Genomic DNA, 22,759 nt, shown 5'->3' on the forward strand with positions numbered 1-22,759 from the left:
ACCGATCCTCCGGGACTAGCGGGTGAGACACCTTCAGGTTTCTGACACCAGCCTCCAAAGTATCTACTACAGAGTTTGCGAAGGCCATTATCCAACAGGTATCATGTGAATGTCCACCAGTTGCAGTGTGTCTCATGTTCCATTCTCAATGGTGCTGACTAACGGCAGAGTATTAAACTTTTGGCGGCCAGCACAAATGTTGCTTCAGTAATAACAAATTGTTCTGGGGTGGGATGTCAATAAATGTGGCATTGTAATGGGAAACTCTTAAACTGTTTACTTCAATAACACTTCATTATTCAAAGTAATCTTCGAGGAGGTGATGTCTATGAACCAATAAAATTCCTGGGAAACATAGAAAAAGTGACTTCTTCAACTTGCAAGTTTTTGATAGATTTCCGACCATAGTATTTTTTGGTATAAGACTGGTGTTATAATTCCATTCAGATGTCAGCCTCTCGATCAGAGCCTATCCACTGTTCTGTTTGATTTGTGCTCACCCAGCTGTAATAAACAGCGTTGCTTCTTGCCCGGTGTTTGCTCAACTTTTTGAGCATGTGGTTTTTAGTATGCTCTAATAGGTGGAACCCTGGGGGGCGTGGCTAACCGCCATGTAGGAGAGACGTGTTCGGCGCAGCTCCGCTCGATACAATTATGGATCCGCCGCCAACCATCGCTTAACTTGACTGCAGTCATCTGAAAAACGAACACAGGTCGTGTGAAGGTGTGTCCCGCCTGCTGTCGAAGTTTGGGAACCTCACGTCCCTCTGTTGGCCCGCACCAGTGAAAAGAAACAGAACGCCATGCGAAGGCAGGAAATGGCGGCCATGATGATCCCCGGCCCAGTGCTGTAGCGGAGCCCTGTGATCGACCCCAGAGGAGCCCACCAGGGATCTGCCTTAGTGGAACTCGAACTGAAGCGGCGGCGGTGGCCTAAGCTGAGATTCACGCTCCTGCGTCCCGAAGAAGTGCGGTAAGGAGTCGGAGGGGGGGGCACCTGGAGCGGCCTTAACTGCACCCCCGCCCGGAGCGAAGAGCCTTGCGGCAGGATTGTGCCCGACCGCCCTGCCGAGCGGCCCATTGACACTGCCCGGACGACACACAACCCCCCCTCACGAAGCATCTCCCGCCGGCGCCAGTGAACCGTATAGTGCCCGCCGAGGCCTGGCGGATTCCGCGGACAGGACATGACCACTAAGGGCGCCCGAAGCAAACACCGCCAAACCACCATGGAGTCCTTCGCGGCCGCTGGAGCGACCGAACCCAAGGAGGCTCCAGCCCCTGGGGAGGCGTCGGGCTCCGAGAGGCCCGAGCCGGCCAACTCCCAACTGCTAGAGGCCATCAAGACACTCCAGAAAACCATGGAGGACAAAATAGACGCGGTCGCCATCGACCTGAACTTATTGAGGCAGGATGTGCGCTCTATCACCGGCAGAACGGACACTCTTGAGATCCAAGTCCGAGACAACACAGACGCCAAAACTCAACTCTTAAAGGATGTGGACATTTTGGCGCAAAGAGTGAAAAATCTGGAAGACAGGGCCGAGGAAGCCGAAGGAAGGGCCCGCAGGAATAACATCAGAATCATCGGCCTGCCCGAGGGTATCGAGGGCAGCGACCCCACTAACTACATCGAGAACCTGCTCATACAGGAAATTGGGGCTGGGAAACTGTCGCAGGGCTTCACCATAGAAAGAGCCCATCGCTCCCTAGCCAGGAGGCCGCCACCGGGGAGCCCATCCAGACCCATAATAGCCAAAGTCCTCAACTACAGGGACAGGGAATCCATTTTGGCCTTTACCAGGATGGGCGGTTCCATACAGAGGGACGCCGCGAAGATTGCAATTTACCCCGACTACACCTTGCAGGTTCAAAGGAGCAGAGCCCAGTTCCACCACACCAAGGCAAGACTCAAGGAGGCAGGCCTGCGCTACCTACTCCTCTACCCGGCCAGACTCAAGGTCCTGCACAACAATAAGGCACACTTATTTGACACTCCCGCAGAGGCCTGCGAATGGATGGACAGTGAACAGATCCCAGACATTGAACGGAGGCAGCGCGGGCCCTAGCCGCCTGTAACAAAGGGACTTCTTCTCACCACTTACTGGCTGCAGTAGCCGATCGTACATTAATATGCCAGTAAGAGTGGCGACACTGATGGTACCGGAGCCGCGCTGGTCGTGGCGCACCTCCTGATAACACCCTCGGAGGTAGCCCCTCTCCTATCCCCAGGATAATTTGGGTGAGCTCACCCGCCCGTAGGGCACCGGAAGACCTTGGTCTGATGGGGCAGAAACGGGGATGTCAGAGCAAGGGCAACCTCGCTAGACGTGTTGTGTTTGAAGTTGTGTTTGTAGTTAAGTTAGACGTTGTTGTTCATGGGGGTCTGAACCCCAAGTTGGGATCACAGTTTGAATCGGACATAAACCGGACCGGGACCAAGCGCAGCGGAATTGCTACCAGGACGACCAAGTTCGCCGAACACCTCAACCTCATGCTTCCCACAGCCACACGACCACACCTAGACTATGGCTGAGAGGATCAGAGTCATGTCCTGGAACGTCAGGGGACTAAACAGCTACATCAAACAGCGCCGCATTTACGCCTACATGAAGCGCCACAGAGTCGGAATCGCTCTCCTTCAGGAGACACACTTATGTGGCCCTAAGCTTGCAGCGCTAGCTAAGGTCTGGCGAGGTACCCTAGTGGGTTCCTCCTACTCCACCTACTCCAGAGGAGTCTTGATATGGATTGCCCCCTCTGTCCCAGTCAAGCTGATCCACACCAAAACGGACAATGAAGGTAGGATGGCCCTAATTCGGGGCACCATAGAGGGGCGTGACGTTCGCCTGATTTGCACCTATGCCCCGAATCATGATGCCACTGTTTTCTTTCGTTCGTTGTACGCCCGGCTGTCCCCGAGTAACGAATGCATAACGATATGGGGAGGCGACAACAACTGTACCTTAAACCCTCGCATAGATAGATCGGATGGTAAGCATGGTGACCCCTCCCCACCCGCCAAGATACTGAATGCCCTCACACAGCAATATGCCCTGAAAGACCTGTGGAGAGCGCAAAACCCCGGAATCAGAGGCTACTCCTTCTACTCCCCCCCACATAAGGTCCACACCAGGATAGACTGCCTGTTCATTAGCGAAGAGCACGTGGCCGGGTTTGAGGATACGCAGTATCTGGCCAGGGTGCTTTCAGACCACTCCCCACTGATGACCTCGTGGGTGACCACAGCCCCCAGGCCCCCCATCCCGACGTGGAAATTAAGAAGCGAAGCGCTATTAGACAAAGCCTTCAATGAACAAATCAGGGAGGGCTCCACACACTACTGGCAAACCAACATTGATAGCGTCAGACACTTGGGCACAGCATGGGAAGCCTACAAGGTGGTAACTAGAGGGGAAATGATAGCCGCGGCCGGAGGGGCCCTGAAATCCGTCACGACCCTGCTAGAGTACGCTGAGACCGAACTCCAAGACCTCGAAGCCACCCCATCCCCTGATCCCGCCCACCTGCAGAAAATGATTGAACTTAAACAAACATGCTTAACACACTGGGAGACGCTGGGGAGGCTCAGCTATACCAAATTCACGGAAAGGAACCACGCCCTGGGCGACAAACCCGGGAAACTCCTTGCATGGCTTTATAAACGAGAAACCCCCAGACACCCCATATGCTCCATCCGTAATACAGACGGCTTGACCCTTCACACGCAAGTGGGTATTAACGCAGTGTTTAAGCAATATTACCAAACCCTTTACTCCGATCCAGCCCAGCCCCCAGACCACGCGATCGAAGACGCCATGGACGCCATCAGGCTCCCTCGCCTGGAGGACCATTTGGCAGATTCCCTCGGAGGCCCCGTCACCCCAGATGAGGTCGCAGCCACCATTAGGGCACTGCCCTCCGGTAAAACGCCGGGACCGGACGGTCTCCCGGGCGAATTTTATAAGACCTATGAGGACATACTGGCCCCCCTACTGTCCAAAGTATACAACGAGGCGTATGAAACAGGCCACCTCCCCGACTCCATGACCGAAGCCACCATCATCCCCTTACTTAAGCCCGGCAAGGAAAGCTCTGACTGCGGCTCATACCGCCCCTTATCCATGCTGAATGTAGACAATAAGATCCTTACCGCACTACTGGCCAGAAGGCTGCGTACAGCCGTCCCGTACCTTATACACCAAGATCAGACAGGCTACATGCAGGGCCGCTCCATGTCTGAGAACCTGCGAAGGCTGCATCATGTGATACACAGCACAAACGGCATGCCCGGTAAATATGCAGTTGTGTCCCTAGACGCCTCTAAGGCCTTTGATTCGGTCCGATGGACATGGCTCTATGCCACCCTTGCCAAGATGGGGATCGGAACGGCTTTCTTGAATTGGGTCAAACTCATTTACACTAATCCCACAGCCAGAGTGCGAACCAACAACACCTTTTCGGAAAAATGGAGCCTGGCCAGGGGCACTCGGCAAGGGTGCCCCCTATCCCCTTTCCTCTACATCCTGGCGATTGAACCAGTGGCGGCATACCTTAGGCAGGAGTATGGAGACGGGGGGATAGTGGTAAATGGAGTGAACCACCTTGTCTCCATGTATGCGGATGACACGCTCCTCTACCTAAGGGATCCCGAATTTCTTCTCCCCTACATTCTTGAAACCCTAGATGGGTTCCACAGATGCACCGGGATCCAGATTAACCACGGCAAGTCTTGCCTATTCCCCCTGGCTGCACTTAGTGGAACCAAGAAAGACCACCTCCCCCCTCTGGCCCTGAAATGGGAACCCACCACGTTCAAATATCAGGGCGTCGCGATCCACCGGGACCCCGAAGCCGAACATGCATTAAACACGGGCAGGGCTAAGGAGGGACTGGCTAAATCAATTGACCTATGGTGTAAATTGCCCCTTTCAATGGCTGGCAGGGCGGGACTCCTCAAAATGGTTGCACTCCCGCGTCTTCTACATTTCTTCACTAACGTCCCCTACAACATCCCCCAACGTTTCTTCAAAGACCTGAGCAAACTATGTAGGAAACTCCTATGGCGGGAGGGGAGGCACAGAGTTGCCCTAGACATAACTCAAAGACCGTACGAGAGGGGAGGCCTGAAAACCCCTAACTTTGAGCTCTACTACATAGCGGCCCAGCTTAAGCACGTGATCCAGTGGATGGCCGATGATGCCACGACGGACACACGCCTATTGCAGCCCCCAGACGCACCTTGGTTGCTTAGGGACCTCCTCTGGATCAGACCAATACCTAAAACGCTGGATGCACACCTCATCCACCTAGGCACTCAGATCTGGAGTCGGGCCTGCAAATCGGTCAGGTTGACCGACCCCTACTCCCCACAAATCCCTATAGCCGCCATCATGTCCACTAGACCGGAGGACCGGAAGGCGATCCGGAACATGTGGGAACCCTCCGGTGTTGCCACCCTGGGCGATCTGATAGACGACCAGGGCACTCACACTTTTTCCGAACTGCACGAGTTGACTGGGGTTCCACTGGGTCAGTTCCTTTTGCATGGGGCGGTGATGGACAGGCTTAGGAAGCGATGGCCGGAAGCGGAATCCCAATGCGCCGGACACGAGACCATTGAGAACTTGGTGGGCGTTGCAGAGGGGGGACACGAAACCTCTAGGCTTTATGAGATCCTAATTGACAACACCACACATAACGAACTCACATGCAAGGGTAAATGGGAAGCCGAGCTAAACACGCTATTCGGAGACACGGAGTGGGAAACAATAACACACTACCATAAAAAAGTCTCCAGGAATGCCCGATTCCAGCTTATCCAATTTTACATCATCCACAGGGCCTACCTTACCCCTGCTGTCATCTCGAGATTCAATGGCGCCTGCGTAGTGCCGTGCCCCAAGTGCCAAGAACCCGCGGCTTCACTGACCCACATGTTTTGGGCCTGCCCGGATATACAAACCTTCTGGTCGCAAATTCAGACCAGGATAGCGGAGGAGGACATAACGCTAGACGTGCAATCCCCTAAGGCATGTCTATTGGGCTCATACCCGCGAGGCAAAAAAAACAAACCCCTCAATAGGCTCAAGGACTTGATGTACATCCTCGCAAAAAGGCGCATCGCAATGGCCTGGAAGTGCCCCAGGGCCCCTAGACTTGTGACATGGTGGGAAGACCTCCGTAGGTGGTCTGTGGCTGAAACCGGGGCCTGGGAGCTGGCACAGCGACAGCAGAAAACAGGTGACTCGGAAGACCTCTTGCAATGGATAGCCCTCACGACAGCCCTGTTCCGTCCTAAAGAAGTCAGTACCTCAGGTGAGGACCTGGACAGCCCGGGCTCACCCTAACACCAATGACAGACCGCGCAACCCCGGTCCGGGTTCGCATGGGGGGAGGAGGGAATGGGAAGTTATTGTGGATATATAACTGATTGCTATGTGGATGATGCTGGTTGTATAAGTTTCTTTGAAAAATCAATAAATATATTTCAAAAAAAATAAAAATAGGTGGAACCCTGACTATAGTCCTAAGAATACGCTACTCTCACCCTGGCACCGAGCGTGTGTGTCAGTTAGAAAGAGACCCCATCAAGAGAAGTGTCCAGAAAATGAAGAACTGGTTGTTAGAAGGATACACACTTATTATGGTGTAAAAAAGCAGAAGTGAAGTCAAGTGATTGAAGGCAGTCAGTCTTAGACAGTGGGTGAATGGCAAGCAGCAATCAGACAGAGATCAGAAAGCAGCAGTGAGTAGTGGCTGAGGCATTAGAGCATCAAAGACTGGCAGATGGTGGAGACTGAAAGTCAAGCAGGGTATACATAGTGTGGTTACTGACAGGACTACATAAGGTGAGGGAGGGAGGCAAGCCTAGCACAAGTAAAGCGGCAGGCAGTGAACAATGGCAGACCTGCAGAAGCCAGGTGAAGCAAACCGGCAGTAAAAAAGCGGGACCGACAGTCATCTCTGGCAGAGAGCAAGAACATGAGGTAGACAGACAAGGAATGGGCTCTCGCAGAGATGCTAGCGGAAGAGTTTGCTTGCGTTTGGAAAAGAAGAAGCAGGAAGAAAATGCAGAAGAAGTGATAAAGGTCTCAAGGAGCATCACACAAATGGGTCCCTTGTGGAATGGCTGAGTCTTGGCACTCCGACTTAAGGTTACCTTTCCAACCCCGACCCTTTCATTCATATCATGACACCAAATGCTTTATATAATAAAACATCTAAATAAATACAGCAAAGAACAATAAAAAAGGGAACTTGGTGCACAGTTCGAATTAGAACCCCTGAAGGGGGATGGGGGGACTTTCAATTAAAATTAGTGTTTTGAACTTCTTTGGATTATATAGGATATATTTAAATAGTGGAAGGATAAGCATCAAAGGGGTAGAATATTTCAGAGAGCGAGTGCCAGTAAAGAAAAAGCACCAAATCCTTGAACAATGGTGTGGGAGCCCCTCTACTGAGAACGAACATGGGTCAAATACCCTGTTCTATGCGGGTTCTCCCACTCAGGAGGGTCTACTAGCCCATTTTAGCTCACTGCACCTTTCACAGAGAAATATTCATTTGCATATCAGTCTAGTCCTACACACAAGGGCAGTCCAGCAGTGAAATGCTAGGCAATTCTCCTCTGAACAAGAGTACCATCAGCAACACCAGACATGTGTTTCAGCCTAGTCGGGCCTCATCAGTGAGGTGAAGCAGAGCCTCTCTAAGGCACAGTGAGCCAGGGGTCCATATCTGGATTACCCTTAGTTACTTGGGGTGAAACCCCAATCTTTACAAATTAAACAAGAAGAGAACTGCCTAGCATTTTGGTGTTGGACTGCCCTTGTGGGAGGGACCAGACTGGTATGCAAATAGTTATTTATTTTCTGGGAAGGGTGCAGTGAGCTAAAAACGTGGCTGTAGACCGGGAGTGGAAGAAACACCATAGAACAGGGTATTTGACCCGTCTGTTCTCATTAGTGAGACTCCCACACTCTTGTTTAATCACCAAATCCTGAAAGTTGGACACGTGGCCTATGAACCGGCTAGAAAACACAGAGCATGAAAAACAAAATGGAATGCGCTGCAGCTACCCCAAATACCCCTCCCCCCACCCTTTTAGACATAGATGTCTTTAATTTTGTCACATTTCCTTGACAGATCCTTAACATCTTCTAAAGCTGAAGGCAGCACTGTCCACCTGCATGTAGTCTGGGAGCCAATGACTACCTAAACTCCAGGAGGCGCTCGATATTTAGCTATTCGTGGAGGTGTGAACTGTGCAGTGAAAACTCCCTGAATGCGCAGGTCAACCTTCAGGACCCCTAGAGCACCCTGTAGGGCCTAAGAAGAGGGCCCGACCAAACGTCCTTCTCTGAAGCACTTGATAATGATTGGTGTGAACGGAGGACAATTAGTAAAATAACCCACCTCCAATTGGTTAAGGATGTTAATACGAAACCTACGGTCGATCATCTCAGATTCTACAGCGAGGACTACCAGCAGAAGCAAACTAGCATTTTTATTATCAAGCATGCATGAATATTGTCCATGACCTGGACAATGGTTATCCCTCTACTGCAGCCAGGGCAGAAGCCTTATTGAGAAGGAGCTGCATATTGTTCCCCAAGACGTGACTATTAAGCTGCTCAGATATCAGCCTTTAAAGGGAATTTCTCTAAATAATTGTAGGATTGTGAAAGGTGAAACGTTAGATAAAGGATAGAGATGTAACGTAGTTTCTCACTAAAGGGGTCATATGCCCCATCAAGAAAGCTCCCTCGGGCAAAGGAAAGATTCACTAACTGTGCCCAAAGGGGAACAAACATTGGAACGTTTCTTTCCTCATTACCGCACTAATGGAGTCATCACCACGATTAGTGGGCTTCACGTGGCTCATTAAACTGTGAAGCACATTCGAGGGCAAATTTCAGTGATAAAATAGATGTCATTGTTAAGGAAAAAAGTCTTGGATAACAGTGATGGACAAATGTTCTTAACATTGCACTATTCTAAATGACAGTACACCTTAACAACAGAATTGTGCCTCAAGAATTAGGAAGTAGGTGCAAAGAAAAACCCAGAACCAGGTAGACAATGTGGTAAATAGAGAAAAGGGGTGAGTTTGCAGAAACCGAGGAATGTGAGACAAAATTGAGGAGAGCAAAAATACAAATCTTTTGTTGTTATCTTGAAAATATGTTTTCCAATTACAGTCTGTACACCTGAAAGGCAGGCAACAAAACAAGAAGCAAATGTGTCCATAAACGAAGTAAGTACAATCATATGTGTGTCTCATCAGCTGAGACGATGTGTGATTAAGAGACCGGGGCATGGTTCATCCCATAAAGATCAACTAAAAGGTAGTGGATCAGGGTTGGTCTTAGGCCTAGAATTCTTTTGGGGGCAATTTCCCCACACCCAACAGGCTGGCATATATTACCGTCTGAGGTAATACAGTATAAAGGATGGGACTGAGCAAAAGGAAAGTACGGGAGTGACTATGCTACAAATGTTTCTCTGACTTATCGCACTACAACAAGATGGCCTAACTTCAGTCTCCTAAGTGCCTACTCCCCCGACCCAGAGTCCCTTGGGTCCTCACCTCTCCTAAGAAATGGCATCCAGACCTGCAGTGCTCTCCTACAACTTAAACAAAACGGATCAGCTGTACAAGAAGTGCTAGGTTGAAGAAGAAAAGAAGTGTAAAGGCCCTCTGTAGCAGGCGCCTGGTTTTTTCATTAGCTCTCCCGGTGCTAAGCAAGGGTTTAAAGGCTTGGCCCATCATCTTGGAATTAAGCCGGAGTCGTTTTGACGCTGTGGTGTCTGGCTGACTGTTGAAAGTATTTCCCAGTGTACCGGTGAGCCTTTTCTGCCTTTGGGAGAGATGGTTGTCTGGCTGCTGGACTTTGTGGAGCAATGAGTGTGCAGTTACCCTGTCTCGCCTGCAGTACTCTCAGGTCTGATGGCAAAGCTGCTGTAAGTCTCTGCCCTGATAACCCTATAGAGAGCAGTGACCTGTAAGTGGAGGGGGCGATACCATGTGTTTGTGAGGTGTCAGGTGTGTTTTCCTGTCTCTGTCTGATGAATGATGTACCTTGTCTTTCATCTCAAGGAAGCAGGACTGGTGGTTCCTGGTGGTTCCATTTAAAGCCACAAAGCCAATATCTCACAAGATTTGGGAGTTGTGGATTTACAATTTCACGCCACCTCAGTCTTGGAAAGTCCTGATCTTAGTCTCCTCCCCAAATTGTTGGCAGTATGGGCAGCACCTGTCGTGGTCACTTAGGTGTACTGTAATTTGGGGAAGGTGGAGGAGCTCTGAGAAACCCCCATGTACGACCTCCAGGTAGTTCCTCTCGTAGATTGTGGCCATCCTTAGTTCCAACAGGCCCTCTTGTTCGTAAAGAAATCAGGCCAGAGAATGGGACTCCATCACAGTATGGACTTCATAGGAAGTTGTTGCCAATCCATTGATGAAGAGACAAATGACAAATCAACCAATCAGATCTCCTTTCCAGTGCTTTACAGAAGGCCATGTTGCAGAGGATGGGAAGTCAAGTGCCAAGGCAGTCAGTGTGAACTGCGTTCAAGCGCCGAGTCCAAGATGTGACCCAGAATGTGTCGCGATTATGTAAGGGACTAATACGTGCATGAGAAGCTACCCTTAGTAAATGTATACTCCAGGTGATATGGGACAGCACGCTGTTTGGTCGATTCCTCACTATCGGTATCCCACAGCCAATAGCAAAAGGGCCCATCCAGAGAGGCCAGTTTCAAAGGATTGGACTCGCAACTGGCTGCAGGCAAACCCACAATTTGGAGACCGGCATGGACACGAATATGGGGCATCCAAAGGAAAGACGCTGGATGTGAAAAGTGCTCCAATTCCATTTAGTTGCAAACCGCAAGACCTCTGAGCAGTAGAGGTCTGCAGGCACCCGAGATGGCAGAGCCAACCCATGCGTGGCATGTCGCCAAGAACCTCACGATCCTCTAATTGTAATGGCAAGAGGGGTGTTCCATGCCGCAGAAAGGTAGGCAACATGCACTGCTTCATATTAAGAGACGTCTGTAGCCTTCCCATGGTTACATGGAAACCTCTGGAACAGAACTGTGCAGCTGCCATATTTAATATGGGAAATACGGAGGCTATCGGCCCTGACATATAGCATTTACTTTGCAGGTTGCTCTAGCTGCAAGGCAGGGACAGAGAGTGCAAGAGGAACATGCATGATTTCTAGACCAAGTGAAACCATGGGGCTATGGGGGTTGATTCATGTTTTGGGTCCACACAATTAACAGATCACTTCAGATCCTCAAAACGGGGTGGGGGTGGGGGTAGATGCAGCAAGGGCTACGGTTTTCAGGAAGAGATTAAGGATGCCTGGTCAGGGGCCTACACATTTCTTTTATTTATTTATTTATTTAAAGAACAGATGGATCCTGCCCAACAATGGACTGCTTGGTGCAATCTTGGGAGTGAACGGCAGTCACATATATAGGTAATTGTATTTGAAAAGGCCCCCCCAATGTAGTAATCCATTGCTGCAGAAGAAGGAACTATTCTACAGCTACTTGTGCACACTACATTGTGCCATACCTGAATCACTAGCAGTTCTTTTACAGTTATGCAGACAGGTATAGATTTTGTAGTGCACAACTACTTTGAACTGAGTAAGTAATAGCACAGGTAGTTGGGGGGCATGGAGGGTGGTGGTCGCATACTCAATGCGAAAGGTGAAGGGTGAAGGGTGAAGGTGGGTCTCCCCATTTCGGCAGTCCTGGTATGTACTGGCAGACATCTAGTTACTAGTCCAAGCAGTGTGTAGGGCAGTGTAAATGAACATAGGCACACGCGAGGCAAAGTGACTAGAGGTCCTGAGGAGACGGACGTGGCCTCATTCCTCAGAGTAGTCCAAGGCGTTCTAGTAACACACCTGAAATGCAGGTGCATGCTTGAGCTGCCAGTGGGGCAACATCAGTCGCGTCGCTTCAGAGCAGGTGGCATGCGACTCCCCTAAAGACCTGCGATTGCTTTGGACAGATGCAAGACGCCTGAGAAATAGCCAGCTTGGAATGGAAGAAGGTCACTCCTTGAGAACGGCAAGGCTCCCGCTACCACCCAACCCCGCAGAACAAATGCTATGTGTCTGCGCTCAGACCCAATTTGTGAATACAAAGCAAACCATTCATAATGAGTCACTAATACATGTAAGAGAATTTTGAAACATGTTTCTGTAGTTTTGTCTTTGGTAAAATGTGGGAAATAAACAATGAAAGCTTCCAGGCATTTCTATTGGCGACGGAAAAGAATTCATAGTGGATTCCACAAATGCAAGTCTCTAAAACTGAAGTCTCTGTCTTATCATATGGGAGATCTCTGTGTGCCTTTTCATCAGTAGAATGTATGATATGGTTATTGAGGGTGAGAGGGTCACCCTACAAAATGCGAGTGCCCTGGTAGGTGGTGATTTTAATTTACAGCTTGAGTGGAATGACCAAGATACCACCTGGGACATCCCCCCGTATTGGTGGCACCCAAACCAAAACGGGTTCACCAAAATGCGATCGACATCAAGCGACTTTTGCACAATATGGATCTGCGGCCGTGCAGTGGGCATTTTCCTAATGATCAGCCTGCTCGCCCAACCCATTCAGGCCCCACTGGCTCGGCCATCATAGACTACATTCTAGTCTCGGCAAAAGACTGCAGTAGAGTAAGCAGTTTTTTTAGGCAAATATTACAGTGATCATGGACCACTGGGGATAGAGATTTTATTTGAGAATGTTTCTCTCTATCAAGATCGCGGAACGGCAAGAGCCGTTGGGATCGTAGTGTGTGATCATGCTCGGAAAACAATTAAAATGGCAGAGGATTATCGAGCAGGTGTTAAAGTCTATTATTTATAATGCCGTATTGGACAACTTATATGAAATCTGTAGAGAGGAGGCCTCTGATGACAAAATCCTCAGAGTATGGCAAATCTTTGGCTAATATCCTGCCCTGTATAACCAGGACGCTAACGAAGATTACAGAACGCTCCGATTAGAGATAGCTGGTTCGATACTGAATGCCTTGAGGTAAAGAAAAAGTTTGTTAGCCTGTTTATCATTTGCCTCTGCAGTGGATAAGGTGCTCCTCCGATCTTTAAGACATGATTATAAGAAACTAATCATTGGGGAAGAAATGGCCTATATTAGTTCAAAGTGGTCTCGCTTAGCCCAAGCTCACATAGATGCGGATGCCAAAATCTATTGAAAACGGATCGCTGGGAAAGACGTTAACGGGGACACTATTCTGCATTCTAGCATCCCTGCTGTAGAGTGGGCTTTATTGCAAGCTTCATGTATATTACACGTTTCAACACAAAGTGGGGCCCCAGGAGAGTGCATACCCTCCTGTTGAGGGTCCATTATGTCTGAAAATTGAAGTGTGTCAAGCCATCATCTTGCAAAAGAGTGGTATCGGGTCCCTATCGATTTATATAAGGTCCCGTCTTGTGCAAATTATTGAACGCAACATGAAATCTTAAATCTGTGCCTAGTCCCTGGAACCAAGCTGTGATAGTCCCAGTGTACAAAAAGTGGGGTAGATATTTGCTGGCCAATTATAGACCAATCGCTCTCCTGGATTGCACTGGGAAATATATTGCAAAATTTCTTATGACCCATCTTCAAGCTTGGGCAGATGATAATAATATAATCAGTAACCTACAAACAGGTTTTCAAAAGCGTAAAAGCACTGTTGATCAGAATGTCTGACTTTTTTTGCTGATTCAAATGTACCCTATATTAAATAGAATGAAACCGTATGCAGTGTGTGTGGGCATTAAGTGTGCGTTCGATGCAGTCCCAAAAAATACCCTTTGGCAGGTCTTGTGTAAAAGGTGAGTCCCCTCCCATCTGCTATCAATAATTCAGGAAATGTACAGTGGCAATACAGCTGTGGTGCGATACGGGCTGGCCGGTGAAGCAGCTTCTCCTTTTGGTGTAAATGGAGGAGCCAGACAGGGCTGTGTTTGGCCCCAATATTATTTTTGTAAATACATGGAAGTAATAACTTCTCTATTACAGGAATGCATGGACTGGCCAAGGATGGGTACAGATCGATATCCTGCTCTTTTTCATGCAGAAGATGCAGTACTTTTGCCCACTACCCCACAGGGACTAAAAACAACATTGGCTGTGTTCCTGAAGAAGTGTAATGATCTTGGATTTAGTCTGAACATTGGTAAAACCAACGTCAGGGTCTTTAAACCACAATTCGCCAAACGTTTGAGATTGAAAATGTCAGTGGCTGGGAGAATGTTGGAGTAAGTCCCATTTTATGACTACCTGGGAACTAGGTTTAGTGAAGATGAGCATTGGGCTGCCCAAGTAGCTAAGGGCCGTATAACGTAAGGAAAATATGGAGGGGCCACAGGATCCTTCTTCAATAGGCATGGTAGAGGGGCAGTTCCCCCTGCTATTGAACTCTTCTGTAAACAAGCTGTTCCTGTGTTTCTTTATGGCACAGAGCTATGGGGTTTTGCAAATTGTTCTGACTTAAGACGAGAGAACAACACATTTTTAAAACAGCTTTTACAGCTACCTTGGGGCACACCTAATGTTATGTGTGAGGAATCTGAGAGCATCCTCACTCCTTTCCTTAATATACCCTCCTCCCAGGTGGCCAGGGAAAAGCCATTGCCAACAGATCCTGACCCTGGGGGGGGATATGCGAGGGAGGATCACCAGGGTGGGGAAGACTTGGGGAGTGGGCATGAGGGACCCTTGGGTGAGACACAGTATGCCCCATTTCCCTTTGATAAAGAGTCAGATATCCCCCAGGCCTTTGTATGGTGTTTCCAGTCCCTTCCACATTTTTCTAGTAAACCATCTGCCAGAGCACACCACTCTGGTACTGGGACGAGGAAGAGACAAACCAGAGTGATACATCATATCTTTATTGACTTATGCACACACAGACACCACTCTGGTCCTGGGATGAGGAAGAGGGATGCGGAGTACCAGGACCGTTATGTAGTGAATGAAGATTGCCTGCACGTGAGGCCAATGGGGCGGTATAAATGGCCCACTCGGGTGAGGCTAATGAGATCGCCGGTGGAAGGCTTGCAGGAGAAGCTGGAGGTGAAGCCAGGGAGACGCGTTCCCGAAGTGCTGACAAGCTGCAGAGTCGTTGCAGCGGAAGCAGATTATGGAGGGAGCACTCGTAAGGTCTCCGGTAGCAGAGCTGGTCTTCATACCTCCTAGAGTCAGAGAGACTCCCTCTATGTTTAACTGAGACGACGGAGATCCTGGGGAAGAGGTGCGCCAACCCGGGTTCAGTGACAGCCACAGCATGCCTGCCACCGTGAAGAGCAGCACCTGAAGACAGTTAACCTGGTGAGCCAGAGAAGCCGGAATGACTGTGGGACGCTGAGGTGTGGACTGCATGGTTACTACAGGTTGGATCACTTGCGAGTGAGCGAAGGACCGTGTGGGCTATGTAAATGCCGGTCCAGATTGAACTGAATACTTTTGATAATCACAATAACCCTGAGGCTGTTGGGAAAACAGAAGGAATGGATTTTTTGTGACTACCGAACTGTGAAAAGAGATGAAAATGACAAGGCCAAGACAGAGCAAGAGAGGGCCAGGGAAAGATTAATATTTGAACTTGTGAATATGCCCTTGAACAGGATACACATTCCAGCAGGAGAGTAAACTGGGAATTTGTTGTTGGTTTATTCAAGGTGATTGATTTGAACGAAATTAAATATTTTTGAATATCGATCTGAAAGAAAGCAAGTGTGTTTGAATACCAAGTGGATGGAAAGCTGTTTGGTGCAATTCCCTGATAAAAAAGTAACTGCATAACCGGAGAGAACAAGCATTGGCAAGTGCCATAAAGATATAAGGAACTGAGTAACTTGAAAGAATAAGCAGTAGCAAAAGCCCTGAGAAGAGTTTGAAAATGAAATAAGCGAATGGTGGCAAAACAAGAAGTAAAGCATCCAGAAGATGTTAAATCCAGTACCACTGTGAAGCTGAAACTGTGGCAGGGTGCCTGTAAAGAAGAAGCAAGTAAGGTGTGTTGGTTTTGTGACCTGTAACGGGTTGACCGTGTGGTCGGACAACTGCGCCTAGACCGAGTATGCCCCCTCAAAGGAAAAGCCACATTTTACTCACCCATAAGCTTGTGATTGAATATAAAGAATTAACTGAAATTAAGAGTTCAACTCTATGATATTGGTGAAAGGCAAACAAGCCAGAGGAGCTGGGAAGAATCCCAAGGAATTGTGTTGTTTGAAACATTGAAAGACTTGAAAGCTTGGGGAAGGGAACCCTTTCTTTTTGTTGTAACGTGAACTCTCTTGAATCCTGGAGAAGGGAAACCCTTTTTCCAACCAAGAGCTGAAAGAAGCTCTGAACTTTTATTTGAACACTTCTCATTTTGGGGCTGACATCCTGTGAGAAACCTGAGGGTATTCTCCCAGGTAGATCCCACAAATCCCTTATCTATGTGGCCAGGGAAGGGCTGACGCTTTCCTAACCCAACCATAGGGGTATTTTCCGAACTCCCAGTCTGTGTTTATAAAACACAAAAGGTGACCAATGCCCAGCTCAACTGATCAAGGACGCTGCCAGAGATCTAGCTCCATTCATTACCAAACTCATCAATGCCTCCTTCACCAATGGCACCATCCAGCGCAATCTAAAAGAATCTTGGGTACTCCCACTTCTGAAAAAACAAACACTAGACCCCAACATACCCACCAACTACAGGCCTATCACCACAGTGGCATTTCTCTTAAGAATCCTAGATAAGGTAGCATGCACCCAAATTCAAAACTTCCTAGAGCTGAACCTACTCCTAGGCTCACGCCAATCTGGTTTCCGGCCACAACATGGCACAGAAACAGCACTTATCAATTTGAAGGCCCAGATAGACTCACTAAGAGATGAGGGAAAACTAGCACTTCTCCTCCTACTAGACCTCTCAGCTGCTTTTGACTTGGTGGACCACAAAGTCTTATGCAGCCACCTGGACTCAGTAGCCCACTTCTCGAAAGAAGCTATAGTCTGGATACAGTCTTTCCTCAGTGACAGGACTATGAGGGTCTTCTCCCCATCAGCTGCAGTAGACCCCATACCTATTACTTGTGGAGTGCCCCAGGGATCATGTGTCTCGCCAACGCTCTACAACATTTTCACCAAGCCACTCGATGATCTTGACCATCTGGGTATCACCTATACCAATTATGCAGATGCTACCCAGATTCTCTTACCACTCACTGGGGGTTATGAGGATGATTTGGTTATGGTGAACAGAGTCTATAGCATCGTCCAGGCATGGATGGCCAATCATGGCTTGTGCCTAAACGATGACAAAACAGAGCTCATCATCCTGGGTACCGCATTTCACATTCTCAAACTTAGCCCCAATTACTCATCGTTCATCATCGATGGGAACATTATTAATGTCGGTAGACTCAACCCTATCATTTACCAAACAGGTAAACTCACTGTCTTTTTCTGCAGCATACACATGTAAATTAATACGAGCTGGGAAACAATTCCTGTCAGTTGACAGTTGCTTGATCCTATCCAGAGCACTCATCCTATCAAAACTTGATTATTGTAATGCCCTTTACATAGGGGCGAACAAACTATCAATAGAATACAGGTGCTCCAAAACAATGCGCTTAGGGCTGCCTTAAGCATTCCCAGAAGAGTACAGATATTTGAAATAAGAAGGAAACATAAACGGTTATCCACCCAAGAAAAAATCAATCTCAAAACGGCTTCCCTCATCCACAAATGCTTAAACAAAAAAGCCCCTTGCTACCTAACAGATCGATTTGTCAGAAAATCTTCAATCAGACCCTCAAGAATAGCCAACTCCAACTGTCTTCAAGTGCCACGTTTCAAACTATCCACCATTGGAGGCTCTAGCTTCCCAGTTAGGGCAGCACAACTGTGGAACTCCTTATCACATACACTGAGATCAGACCAAACCTTCATCAAATTCAGGCAGAATATAATCAAATGGCTCATAGAGAAAGACAAGTAACTTGTATCCTCCTACTGCATTAATATCGGGCCTGCTTGCATGCATCTCGACATCCTCTAATGTACTCAATAAAGTTATGTTAGTATGCTAATGTTTGCTAAATATGACGTGTTGTGGACATATGTATGTCCTCAATACTTTCTGTTCCTCAACCTCTGTAACCATGAGGAAAATTGTTTTCGCGCATAATAAATAAATAGACAGACAAACAAACTACAGTTCCCTTGACAGAACTCCAAACTATTATTTTACTGATTTTTCTAATTCATCCCACAAACACTACAACTCCCCAGATTCGTACTCTTCCGAGTTTACCAACCCTCCTAGTATGAGGAAAAATTAATCAGGAGACAGCAGAAATCTCCATATCAATACGAGGGCTAGATCTCCCTACGAGAGTCTGCCATGTTGTCCCAATTTTGAAGCAAGGCAAGATCAGGCAATCAACTTTGATATCTATAACACTAACACTCACACACACACACACACACTCACACACACTCACACACACTCACACACACACACACACTCACACACACACACACACACACACACACTCACACACACACACACACACACACACACACACACACACACACACACACACACACACACACACACACACACACACACACACACACACACACACACACACACACACACACATAAAAGGCGAAGCACGAAAGCACACTAGGAGCAAGGAAAAACTCATGAGGAAGCAGCAGTTCCGAGATGGCAGTTTAATACAAGGAGAAAGACCGCAATACCGGAAACAGTTACAAGGAGGGAATTGCCCATGGCCTTTTCAGAGTAAGGAAACCGCGACTTTCAGGAAGCCTCTAGGATAAGAAACATACAACCAGGAATTAAAGCTGAAGAAAGGTGCAGTGTGTGTCCAAGGTACCCAGGGCTTTCCCGCATTGATAGCCGAAGCGGGGAGGAGCGGTTGCCGCTGTGGTACTGTCCTTGGCTCCTACAACAAAGCCGCTCCAGTAAAGTCAGCACAGCCAGTGAGTCGGGGAGACTGATAGCAGACCGGTCTGTGTTAGAACCAAGGTTGCAAGCAGCAACATTGTATGAGGAAATCTGCAAAGAACAGAGCATAAGGCTTATATGATGAGCGATGCGAAAATAATTGACTATCAAAGGAGTGAATGACCTTTGAAAGGCCAAGTAAGAGACAATGTACAAAGTGGTCTGGCACCATGTGGGTACCCATTCGAAGGTCTCTGTTAGGTATCCGAGAGTGTAAAACTGTGAACTGTAAAATCGAAGCAGTGCTGCAAAGGGTCAAGCCAAGCCCTGTGCACATTTGAAAGTCATCGATAGTTTGATGCAAACTGAAATTGGTCCGAGCCCGGGTGAGGAAGACTAATTGTGTAAAAGGGGTCTGAGCCCAGCTGAGGGGTGTCCGGGGTGAACCGTGACTCACCCAAGAAAAGGTCTTGCTGTGAAAAGGGATTCGAGCCTGGAAGAAGGAGATCCAGGGTGAACACCCTATATGTAAGGAAACCGTTATTGAGAAGGCAGACGTGAACCCAACTGAGGGATGCCATTGTGTTAAGAAACTATGCTATTGAGAAGGCAAGCGTAAACCCGACAGAGCAATGCCAGAATGATAAAACTGTGCAATTGATTTACAAGGTTTGAGCCCGGCTGAGGGAGACTAATTGCAGAAAAGGGATCCAAGCCCGGCAGAGAGGGATCCGGAGTGAAAAGTAACTCACCTGAATTGAATCTTTGTAAAGGAACTTTTCATTTGTTTTGGTACATCAGCCCCTCTGAGTCAAGAGACTTGGGCACAGGAAGCCCGGACGTTGGCATTATTATTATTGGATGCTCGTAGCTTGCTCCCATCTTAGATTTAGGTTTAGACATGCGCTTATCACACCCTTGATAAAGTTCAATAAACACCCTTGAACTGTGATCAGTTGTGTCTGTCTTACTTTGATACCATGCCTTCCTTACACATCCCAAGACATTTTATGTAATTAGATGTGAGTTCAAGTATAGGTTTTGGAAACAGACAGACATTTGCTTTGGACTTCCTGACACAGACTATCATTAGTTTCAGTTAGTAGGGAAAGACCACCTTAGTATAGGGCAAGCTAGGCCTTTTTCCAACCCTCTTTTTCTTCAATAAACGTTTCTAGCCCAAACTTTATTCAGTTGTCTAGGTCTACTTCATGATGCCTTCACATATGTTATATTTAGAGGTTGATGTATGCCCAATAAAAGACCTGCCCCATTATCTCCAAAAATATACTGGATAAGGCTATGGAGTACGGAACGTTTGGAGAAGTACAGAGATGCGTTAAGGCATCTCTTGAGCCATGAGGGAGGCAAGAGTCTCCCATTGGAAGTGCATATCAAAAAGAATGGGCTTGTGTTAAATGAATTCCATCTGTGGGAAGAACCTGAAGGGTCTGATAACACAGTTCTATGAAGAATTAAGAACACAGCAACAGTATTGATTAGGACAAAAATGATTGAGGAGGCCAACAAACTGAAGCTTGGTCTATACTATCTGCAGTGCAAACCGGAGTTTGACCCTGAAATATATCCTTATTATTTGAATCCATTCTATGCCAGATCCCTTTATATTACTTTCAGGTTTGGAGTATTGCAGTTGGCTTCCTTCACTCAATCATGGGGACAAGCCTGGCTATCTACCTTCCCTAGGTGTGGTGTAAGATCCGAGACAGTTATTCATTTTTTGTTTATTTGTGGGAAACTCAGGGGGCTGAGAACTTGTTATCTGCACCCTTTGTATTGTGAACTGTGTAGCTCATTACATTTTTCAAGCCTGGCTATATTGATCTAAAGCTGTTAAGACTTCCTGTTGAAGAATCAAATAGTGATATCAATAGCTGCCGTTAGCTGAGTTGCAAGTTTACTCTCCCTATGTGACATTTTTAAACAGGAATATTGGGTACCGATGGATTTTACTGTTAGATGAAGCACCAAATATTGACAAGCGGATTAGTGGTTGGAAAGGAATTTCTTTCTGTACATTTTTAGTCAGTAGTCAGTTTTTAGTTAGTAGGGTTGCAAGTTTACTTTACCTCTCATTACGGAACCCATTTTTTGTGATTTTGGCTGTCATTTCTAACATGTATATATATTTTTTGTGTATATATCGATGTTTAGATTACATTTTTTTCATTGTCTAGAAATCTGTTGTTTATATGTATTTTTTAAAGCTTCTAAACTTTGATGGCCTTACATGCCGAAAAAGGTTTTGTTGACTGACTGACAAGTAGGGTGGTGTGGGTAAAAATGATGATAAAGTGGTGGTAATTCTGTAATCACCACATAACTGCACCACCATACTGTGAGGTTTGGTGATAAAGTGAAGGAGTAACATCCAGCAGAATGCTCGAGGAAAATCCTGCATTTCACCTATAAACTCAACCCATGTATTGTTGCACGGTAAATCTGTCAAAATCCTCATGGAGTGATTTTACACCGCTGTGCCACCATTGGTAATACTCTGGTAATTCCATGGGACCAAGTGGGGGTAACAGTTCATCAATTCTGCCAATAATTCCACACATTTTCTGATTTGCTGCAAAACCCACAATGATCTTGCAGTAAGCAAGATGTTTCGGAAGTCACAACATCCCTAATTTGGAAGCCTCTAAATCAAAGAATGAAAACATTATTGCCCAGTCCTTCTCCACCTAATCTGGATTAATGTTGTCATTGATATGTGGCTAGTCCCTTCACTTCACAGTTCAACAAAATTAGGGAAATCAGCTCTTGGAACCTCTCTTATTCTTTTTCTGGCCAGTCAAATATCCCCTTTTCTGTGTCTTCCCTTCCCCACCCAACCACCAATCCAGATTGCATTACAACATTCATTCTAATTGCTATGCTCCAGTTAATGATGCCTTAATGTTATATAGATGTGATGTGCATTGTTCTAAGCTCCCATGTTTTAACATATCTGAAGTGCTCTGATGTCTATCGGGGAAAGTATGCACTATTGGAAACAAATACATAAAAAGATTTGCTTAAGAGTACATCAAATTTTCTTAGAATAATCCTCAGTAAATCTGATTAACGATGTATTGAAGAAATACCTTTAGGTGACAGGATGATACAATGTATCCTTTTTTAAATAAGACATATGCAGAACCTCTGCATCAATATCTTTAGTGAGTACAGTGACCCTTTGTGGGTGAGATCCAAAATATCTGTGACTTTCCACGGATTACAAGAAATATGGAATTATTTGACAACATCCATTCATCTATTAATGTACATTGCATTTACTTCGAACACCTAGTCTGTCCATCCAACTATAGCACATGCATTCATACATATGGCACATTTTATTCAATTGACCATTTAGATGGAAAACTGACTTGCTAAATCAACAGTCATTAATGTTTCCAGCTATTCAACATTGTAACCTACATCCGGATGTTTGATCCTTACCTTCTCTTTACAGAGATCCCTGGGCCTACGTTCATGCCAACTGGACTATACCTTCCCAGGAAGTTAAGATAGGGGATGGTTCCATTGCTGTAGACCGGAATCTGTATAGAAATAATGAAGAGTGCATTTAAGGTAATGGTTGTGAAAATTATATCACACTCCTCTGCAGCTGGTTATTTTATGGTCGGCGTTTTCATGCAGAAGTTACCAAAACCTTATGATATGGATTTCACAAAGAAATTACCTTATCACGCTATTTGACATAAG

At 47.0% G+C, this 22,759-nt stretch overlaps 1 protein-coding gene across 2 annotated transcripts in view; it reads right to left on the minus strand.

Annotated features, from left to right (window-relative positions):
* Positions 1–22,759, minus strand: part of EFCAB6 (EF-hand calcium binding domain 6) — a 1,227,964-nt gene that overhangs the window by 1,060,761 nt on the left and 144,444 nt on the right. For both annotated transcript variants that reach the window (XM_069628134.1, XM_069628133.1), the window contains exon 4: positions 22,493–22,593. In XM_069628134.1, coding sequence (XP_069484235.1) covers positions 22,493–22,593 — 101 coding nt within the window. The remainder of the gene's footprint in view (positions 1–22,492; positions 22,594–22,759) is intronic.

Source organism: Ambystoma mexicanum, chromosome 12 (assembly GCF_040938575.1).
Source record: "Ambystoma mexicanum isolate Mex_15411 chromosome 12, UKY_AmexF1_1, whole genome shotgun sequence".
NCBI lineage: Eukaryota > Metazoa > Chordata > Amphibia > Caudata > Ambystomatidae > Ambystoma > Ambystoma mexicanum.